Genomic DNA, 9,679 nt, shown 5'->3' on the forward strand with positions numbered 1-9,679 from the left:
ACTTGGGGCAACGGGATGATTGGGATACAGGAAGGTAGGATAGGGGAGCAGGGAAGCACATATCTTAATTAAGGGAGCCATCGTAGGGTTGGGAAGAGACTTGGACCTAGAGGGGCTTCCAGGTGCCTAAGGAGAGGTCCCCAGTTAGTTCCTGGAGCAGTCAGTGTTCTTAACCACTGAGCCATCTCTCCAGCCCGGCACACACTAGTGTGTGTGTGTGTGTGTGTGTGTGTGTGTGTGTGTGTGTGTGTGTGGTTTGTTTGTTGGTTAGTTGGTTTTCTAAGACAGGATTTCTCTGTGTAGCTTTGGAGCCTGTCCTGGAACTTGCTTCATAGATCAGGCTGGCCTCAAATTCACAGAGATCTGCCAGCCTCTGCCGCCCAAGTGCTGGGATTAAAGGCGTGTGCCACCAACGCCCAGCTACCACAGTTTTTATTACCATCGATTTGTAATGAATTTTAGAATCAGGAATTAGAAGCTTTCCAAATTTATTCTTTTCCAAGTTTGTTTTGGCTGTTTGGGTCCTTTGAGATGTCAGGCAAATCTCAGGGTGCAGTTTTCTATTTCTGGATAAACGGTTGCTGGGGTTTTGATAGAGTTGCCTTGACTCTGTGGACTGTTTTGGGTACTCTGTGGGTAGTTGTGACATCTAAATGAAACTAAAGATTCTGATCCATAAGCACAAGATTTCCTTCTACATGTTTATAACTTCTCTACCTTTATCTTCAGAACTGTTTTTGTAGTTTTATGTTTGACATACTTACTTTCTCCTCCTTAACATATAGTGAATGTTATATCCTTATATAAATTCTCAGGTTTTTGAGATGATTTTGATTGCCACAGAGCAACTCATCAAACAGATGCTTCATAATTTAATTCACATACTATTCTGGACATGTTTTTATCTTTTGTTTCTTGAGACAGGTTTCTCTGTATATCTCTGGACATCCTGGAACACACTATCAACCACGTTGGCCTCGAACTCACAAAGGTCCTCCTGCCTCTGCCTCCCTGAGTGCTGGGATTAAAGGTATGTGCCACTACCACCCAGTTCTGGACATTTCTCTTGTATCTAATTTTTGATAACTGCCACTGTCTTTTTAATATACTTTTAACTAAGTCCTTCAGACAGATTCTAGAGATGTTCATATTAGATCAAAAGAATAAGGACTGAACTTTCAAATTATATATATATATATATATATATATATATATATATATAACAGCCAGGTGGGGGTAGAGCATACCTTTAATCCCAGCACTCGGAGGCAGAGACAGTTGGATCTCTGTGAGTTTGAGGTCAACTTAATCTACAGAGTGAGTTTTAGGACAGCCAGGGCTATGCAGAGAAACCCTGTCTCAAAAATCAAACAAACTAACTAAGAAACAAATGTCCATATATGTATATACACACACAGGAGGGGCTGGAGAAATAGAACAGTTATGAACCCTGGCTGCTCTTCCAAAAGACTCAAGCCCCGGTACATGCAGTGACTCACAACCATCCGTGACTCCAGTTTTGGGTGATACAAACCCCATTTTCTGACTACTGCAAGCACTGGGTGTACGTGTGGTACATATACATATATTCAAGCAAAATGCTCATACACATAAAATAAATCTTTTAAAAATTATAAATAAATAATGTACATCAGAGGTGCCTTGTTTTGGTACAAGACTATAGTCCCAGGATGGAGTAAACAATGGCCCTATAGCTAACCACCAGGGGGGCAGAGGGAGCACAGGAACAAGCAGGATATTTAGCCAGAAACTGTCCTCAAGATGAACCCCAAGAGGAGGGGTAGACTCGTGGGCCCTACATGAATAAATCCAGTTAATTTTGTGCAAGGAAAACAATTTCGGGTATAGGACCCAGGCACTAAAGAGTCCTACTTCGGAATGAGACCGAATGTTTAAAGCCAGATCAGCTTCCTCAAAGGTGACGGTTCTCAAGGCCAAGGGGGAAGGAGATTTGGTTGTCCAGGACATCTGGAAGAGCAATCCGGGCTGTCACAGTTAAATGAATGTGCCAGCTGACGTCTGCATGTGGGGACAGGATGCTAAGAAGCATCTTGCATTGCTCAAGACAGCATGTTTCAGCGCAAATGTCAGCATTGTGCCAAGGCTGAGAAACCGTGCTTTAAAGAGAGTGAGGTACCTGTTGGTGCTGGGAGTCTTGGGGACAGGAGAGAGTCCAGCCCCCGTAACCAGTGTGTTCGCTACAAGGTACAGGGTTTGCTCCAGCGCGATGAAGGCAGTCTGCGAGATTGTGTGGTTCCAAATGCTCTCCTTACAGATTCCCTTGCATTTACCTGCAGCTGGAACGAACCGGGTTGTGTTCCCAGCAAAACATTAATAGAAACTTACCAGTGTAATAATGATGGGACTGATTGCACTCAAACTCAGGGTTCAGGACCGAGGTGTCTAAACAATGTTTCCTTAGGCATCGTTAGTTCTCTGGTTCCCAGCTGATCAATACAGAGCTTTTAAGAAAGCTCTTTTTTGTTTGTTTGGTTGGTTGGTTTTGTTTTTGAATAGAAGGTTTCTTTGTGTAACCCCTGGCCATCCTGGAACTCACTTTGTAGACCAGACTGGCTTCGAACTCGCAGAAATCCTCCTGCTTCCGCCTTCAGAGTGCACCACCATCCCCTGCGGTAAGAAAGTTCTTCAGGACACAGCAGAACCCCATTTGACACCCACCAACCTGTGAAGGTTCATTCAAGCGATCTTCCACTTTTTCCCTTGAAATGTTAGCAGGCCGAGTAACTATCCTGCCTTGTTAATCGAATACACATTGTCTGAATTTGTAAAAGGTAGCTAAAATATTTTGTTACAAAGGTTAATCAGTTAAGCACCTTTGCTCCGTTTCAGTTTCCCAAATCCGCTTCATCTAAAGCACAGAGCGGCATCAAGTGACCCTTTAAACCAGGTCAATGATTCGTCATCCATTCGAAAGCTCTGGACAGACTAAGAGAAAACGTACAATAACCCGTGCCTCCCCCACAGTCATTATATAGAAAGGAGAGAGAGAAAGCGCCAGTCCCACCGCGTGCCCCTTTTGTGTTGTTCCTGCCAACACAGCAGACCTCCTGCTATATAGACCCTGCTCCCAGCCCTACACACCAACAGCACCATCACATCCGAACAGCCAACACCAGCCATGGGGAAGGTGAGCCCAGGGCACTCAGGGCCTGGGGAAAGACCAGCCATCGGGTCCATGCCACAACAGACCTCTGAACCTTGTCTTGCTTTCCAGATCACCTTCTATGAGGACCGCGGCTTCCAGGGCCGCCACTATGAGTGCAGCAGCGATCACTCCAACCTGCAGCCCTACTTCAGCCGCTGCAACTCTGTGCGCGTGGACAGTGGCTGCTGGATGCTCTATGAGCAGCCCAACTTCACAGGCTGCCAGTACTTCCTGAGGCGTGGGGACTACCCTGACTACCAGCAGTGGATGGGCCTCAGCGACTCTGTCCGCTCCTGCCGCCTCATCCCCCACGTGAGTCCCTTCCCAGCTCCCCACCACACCCCCTACAGTCAGCTGGCTCTGAGTTCTTTGCTTACTAAGTTCTCCAAGGTTCCCTTGAAAACACGTCTGAAGTAAAATTCTCCACCGGTCATTTTCATTTATTTTGCTGAAATCAAACTCGCCAGCGCTGGGACTAAGCAGAGGAACGTTTGGTTCTGAGCCTCTGGGCCCTGGGAGTGAATGCCAGCAGGCTGCCTGGTGAACTGAGGCCGTTCACCCCTGTTTCCGACTTCATGAACTTATCAGGTCTGGTCAAACAGGGTTGAGCTGACAGGAATAGCTGAGTTACATAACGCCTGCCAAGAGATGGGGAAATGGGATTTCAAAGCTTTGGGGACACCCTGCTGCTATCCAAGGGGAGCCCAAACAGTTTGGATCCCATCTATTGTCTAATATGGGGAGCACGCCACCTCTGCGAGGGTGAACCCTCCTTTGGATATTAGTCACAGCTCCTGCTTTATTCTTTCTCCCTCCTCCCCTCCCTACCTCCTCAATCTTTAAGAAAGCCTTCTTCTACAGCCTATGGGTGCCAAAACCTGGGGCAACAAAAAAGATACCTGGGTTGGGCTTTATTCCTGAATTCTCCATCCTCTTCATGTGGAAGAGGCTACTGAGATTCGAGACAATGGCTTTTGCGAATGTTACATTTGGCTTTTCATTGTAATATCAAATTATTTTTATACTTTCCAAAAAGAGCCTCAGATCACCATGAATCTGGGGAGGGGGACAGAAAAATAGTTGCTTAGAAATGGTTCTGAGGAGAAGCAGTGTGTCAACATTGCCAGAGAACGGTTTACGTCCAAGGAAGGTGGGTGGTGGTGACCTCCTGAGTTTCACTGTGTATGTCCTCCTGAACTACTCACGGTGGCCTTTCTTCCAGTCACCTCTGGTATTTAAAAGGAAGGGGCCCATCCCCCAGCAGCATGTGCTGACTGCCAAGCTCAGGTCAGGGTTTCTAACGTCCCCGTGTCTACTCTGCGTGCACAGTCCAGCTCTCACAGGATCAGGATCTATGAGCGCGAGGACTACAGAGGTCAGATGGTGGAGATCACCGACGACTGCTCCCACCTCCAGGACCGCTTCCACTTCAGTGACTTCCACTCCTTCCACGTGCTGGAAGGCTACTGGGTCCTCTACGAGATGCCCAACTACCGGGGGCGGCAGTACCTGCTGAGGCCCGGGGAGTACAGGCGCTACCATGACTGGGGGGCCGTGAATGCCAGGGTGGGCTCTCTGCGGAGAGTCATGGATTTCTACTGAAATATTTTCACTCTACCATTTTCTCCATCTGGAAGTTAATAAAATATTTCCTGTGTGTTTCATGCAATAATGGAGTCCTTTGTTTCTTTCACCCTCAGGGGAGGGGACAGCAGAACTATAGCCAGAAACGATGTGGATGGTCCCATACGTTTGGTGGGTGGGAAAGGGAAGGCAGGTGAAGACACACACAGCTTAAGACAGCACAGAGCTTCCCGGGAAACGGGAAATGGGGAAGTGTCAGGTCCTTCCTCCTTCTGTTAACTAGCTGGGGGGTTTTAGGGTCAGGGAGAGGGGCTTGAAAAGTGTTTTTTGAGGGGGGGGGCACTGTTGGCCAAAACTAAAGCAACCAGTGAGCAGCCAGCTCAAGGACATCCGAGAGCCATACCCATCTTTCCCACCTGGCCGTTACTGGGGGTTCACGGGGCAGGGTATTCAAGAGTGTAGAGAAGAAAGTGACAATGTTTCTAGAAATCAACCACTGTAGTTAGAGAAATGGCCGTAGCTCATCGGGAATGGAGGAGGGCTCACAAAATGCCATGGCCCTGGCTAACACCTGAGTCCTGCCCACTCACTAGCTTCAAGTGGTGGGTTACATCACTTGGCACTTCTGTGCCTCAGTTTCCTAGTTTGAGAAGAAAGGGGCAATAGTCCTGGGCAGGTGAAGATCAAATATGCATTTTGTGGTCTGTTTGTGGAGATTCTTTTATAGTGGAGCCAGGCTCAAGGTAACTGCTGCTGTCCATGAGAATTTGTAACCTAAAGCTACAATGAAACACTTCTTGTTTTGAGTATTTGAACCAAAGTCAGTGCTTGTCAAAGTACTGATGATGACTTGAAGGTCGGCTATATGGCAATCTCTGGGAATACCTTACTAAAATTTTTAGAACCTGACTTCTGTCCCTGGTAGCTAATTCTTTTGCACACAAAATTAAAGAGCTATAAGTCTAAGTGGTTTTGTAGCTCAGAATCATATCCAAAAAGAGTCACATCTCCATTTTAAATACTGTGTTCTTTACTAGAAAATGACCATAAATAGAACAGGCTCCTTCTCTCTCTCTGTCTCTGTCTGTCTCTGTCTCTGTCTCTGTCTCTCTGTCTCTCTCTCTCTCTCTCACACACACACACACATTTGCAAAGAGAATTCAAAATAAAATAAATCTTTTTAAAAAATTAAAAGGAAGCTGCACGAAGGCACAGATGCCTTTAATTCCAGTACTTGAGAGGCAGAGGCAGGGGGATCTCTGTGAGTTCGAGGCCAGCCTGGTCTATAGAGCAAGTTTCAGGACAGCCAGGACTGTTACATAGAGAAACCCTGTCTTGAAAAATACAAAAAACAAAACAAAACAATTAAAGGGAACTTTAAAACTTCAAGAGAACATGAGATAAAGAAGAAATAAGCAGCGTGCACTATTTAACCTATTTAGTCATCCATGGATCCCAATTTTTTTTTCTTAGCAGTCCCTGAGATCAAATGAAAGGCTTCACCTATGCAAGGCAATTCCTCTGAATGGGGATAAAGCTTGCATAGAGAAAGAGAGTTGGTACCACGGTGAATATGGGCACTATACCCCCCTTTTCTCCTACTCACGCAGTCCTAGCCATCACAGTGAAGATGGACACTACACCCCCCTCTTCTCCGACTCACAAAGTCCTAGCCACCAGGCTCAAGTAGAACACCTAAAGGAGCCCTTCCTGGGGCAAGTCCTGGCTGAGGTACAGCAGATAGCTTTGGGAGGAGCCAGGAAAAGACCAGTGACAAATGACCATGGATAGAACCAAAATGAACTCTTGATTGATTGATTACAGTGGAATTACTCAAGAATCAAGAAGACATTATTGCCGGGTGGTGATGGCACACACCTTTAATCTCAGCACTTGGGAGACAGAGGTTGGGGGATCTCTGTGAGTTCAAGGCCAGCCTGATCTACAGAGCGAGTTTCAGGACTCCAAAACCTAACTCTCTAACTCTCTTTCTCTCTCTCTCTCTCTCTCTCTCTCTCTCTCTCTCTCTCTCTCTCCCTTCCTTCCTCTCTCCCTTCATCGTTCCCTTCCTCTTGTCTTCCTTCTTTAAAATGGAAATCTGGAAGCCTTCTCTGACATAGATCAAAAGGATGAAAATTCCTTAGATGCCAACTTTTTCAAGCCTTTGCCTTGTCTTTCTCCACTGAGGAAGCCTTTAGCCTAGAGAAGTCCGCCATCTAGTGCTCACTAGAAGAAAGGCAGTTGTCGAAAGCCTGTTTCATACTCAGGAAGGCTGAGCTTTATTTTGCACTCTTTGAATATACTGTAAAAGCAGTGTCTGCGTGCAGAGAAAACACAATTTAATTTTATTAAACAAATATAAATTGTGTTTTAAGAGAAATGTTGAACATGGTGTTTCATGAGAAGTCCAGAAACTACAAGGGAAGGTCTCTTTAGTGGAGAAGCCAGAATTTGCATTGTGATTCGTGAAACTCTTCCATTTGACAGATATCCGAAGAATGAACTTCAAGTTCACGAGGAAAGAGGTCCCATGTCCTCCAAATAGTTCCTCTTCTTACTGCCAAGCCCAACCTCTACTTTCCTGCAGTTTCTTCCAACTGCTCTTAAAGTCTCCCTATTCTTAGCACCGCAGGCGATATTCTCCATCTTGACTGACTTCCTCTGCTTTTCTGTCCCTCACTGACACAAACATGGAAATGCTTATCCTGCATATCGGGGAAATTTCAAATGGACCCAAGAGCCCCCAGGGCATAGTGTCCTCCTCTACCATGCTCCTCACCTAAGCTCTGAATTCAGAGGCCGTCCTGAGGGTCTCTCCAAAGCTGCTCATCTTCCACCAGAATCCCGCTGCCAGTGTCATGCGCCTCAGCTCTGAAGCCCAGCCCAAATCCTCATGCCTTTGGGCTTTCGCATGTATTCCAGAAACCGCTAGGTGTGAAATTGTGAGCCACAGGACCCGGATGCCAGAGCCCTTCATGGAACAACCAGAATCTAGCTTTGAAGTCTACCCTCTTCTACTTACCTTCATTGTTTTTCAACATACATTTATGTATTTATGTTTGGGGGGGCAGGCACAGGTATGCCGCAGTTCTTGTGTGGCGGTGGAGGACAGACAGCTCGTAGAAGTTGACCAAGGATCATAACTCAAGTTGCCACCGTGGCAGCTAGTGACTCCATCAACGGAGCCGTCCGGCCAGGGCTCCTTGAGCCCTTCTCATGCCACCTGCCCGCTACTCTGCTTTATCACCCTCTCTCCCCGTGAACGTCAGTCAGTTTCTTCCTTAGCTAAGTCTCCCCTTCAGACTTTCCAGACACCCCATTACTCCGCACCTCCTAGGAGTTTCCCCCTCGCTTCTTGGCCTTCCTTCCATTGACTTTCCCATTGACTTCATGGTGGCTTCGTTCCTCACAGTTCTTTGATATTGGCTGTAGGTGTTATTTGTTTTATCCCCTACTCCTTTTCACTCCCATGACAAACCTCCATTTGTTCATAAATTTTCATTTCAAGAGCAGCAGCCAGGCTCCCATCCCTGCCTGGTAGCCAAGGTATATAATCACAAAGTCAAGATTTGTCTGGCCCACAAAGAGAGTTAGAAGCCTGAGCAACTTGGTGAAACTCTGTCTCCTAGGAACAACTATGACAAAAAGCATTAAAGGCTGACATAGTAAGGTCCTAGTTTCCATCCTCAGCACCAGGTAGGGGTGGAGGGTGAAAGCAATCACGGAAGCAACTGTCGTTTGTGACACCACAGTCTTTAAGACTTCATTTACTGCAGTACAATTCCCCGTGAGCGTGACTGATGGATTTTTATGGAAATGTTACTCATGTATTTTTCTTTGTTTGTTTATAGATGAAGTCTCTCTACATAGCCCTGGCTGGCCGCAAATTCAAAGAGATCCACCTACCTCTGCCTCCTGAATGCTGGGGTTGAAGACTTGCACCACCAAGCCTGGCTATACTCTTGTATTCTTAACAGCTTCACGAACAAGAAAACTACTTCAGGGAATCAAACTTGGATCCTTTCTTTACCACCAGGACAAGGGTCAGTGTTTCCTCTGCCCAGCCAGAGCAACAACCAGAGCTCCGGCAAAGGAGTTCTGTGAGATGCAAAGAATGCACTGAGTGCTGTGTGGTGCCCACCAATGATCAATGCAGACCACTGACGCTCCACACGGCTATCTTTTTGTTGTGTGCGGTGCCCACCGATGATCATTGCAGACCATTGACGCTCCACATGGCTATCTTTTGATTATGTTAACTATTGTGTTTTGTACTTGTGGACTGAAAAAAAATCACCAGGCATGTGATAAACATCTGTAATCTCAGTATTGGGGAGACAGGAGGATCACCTTGAGTTTTCAGTCAACTTGGGGTGCACAAGGAGACTCTGCCCCAAATAGCAAAGTCAAGTATATATCAGAAAGTCTAAAGCTCCATTAATAGTGTCTTACACATGAAGCAATTTAGTTTGTGTGTATTTATAGGTACAGAGCACATGAAATACAGAAAGACACTCTGCTGTTTGCCACTCAGCAAGCAAATTATTCTAGGCAACTGTCTTTGCTGGAGGGGTGGGCGGGGGAGGTGTTGGTTCTTGGTTTTTTAAGACAAAGTTTTCTGTGTAGCCCTGGTTGTCCTGGAACTCACTCTGTAGATCAGGTTGAACTTGAACTCAGAGATCCACCTGCCTCTGCCTCATGAGTGCTGGGATTAAACACGTGTGCCACCACCACACCACTCTAGGCAACTCTTTTTATTTTTTAATTTTATTTATATTTATTTATATTTTATATCCCAATCCTAGTTGGGCTTAGGACAGTCCTCATGGAAAAGATACCCTGATGTTTCTGCGCGCGTAAGAATTTGGGATAGAAACAATGCGGGAAATCAGCTCTCACTGCGAAGAA

The 9,679-nt window shown here is 46.1% G+C and overlaps 1 protein-coding gene across 1 annotated transcript; it reads left to right on the plus strand.

Moving 5' to 3' along the window:
* The first annotated feature begins 3,160 nt into the window (after positions 1-3,160).
* LOC101998801 (gamma-crystallin E) lies at positions 3,161-4,789 on the plus strand. Its single transcript, XM_005361467.2, has 3 exons — positions 3,161-3,169; positions 3,257-3,499; positions 4,517-4,789. Exons 1-3 carry the CDS (start codon positions 3,161-3,163, stop codon positions 4,787-4,789), a joined length of 525 nt encoding a protein of 174 aa, XP_005361524.1.
* Positions 4,790-9,679: the final 4,890 nt, after the last annotated feature.

Source organism: Microtus ochrogaster, linkage group LG4 (assembly GCF_000317375.1).
Source record: "Microtus ochrogaster isolate Prairie Vole_2 linkage group LG4, MicOch1.0, whole genome shotgun sequence".
NCBI classification, from domain to species: Eukaryota; Metazoa; Chordata; class Mammalia; order Rodentia; family Cricetidae; genus Microtus; species Microtus ochrogaster.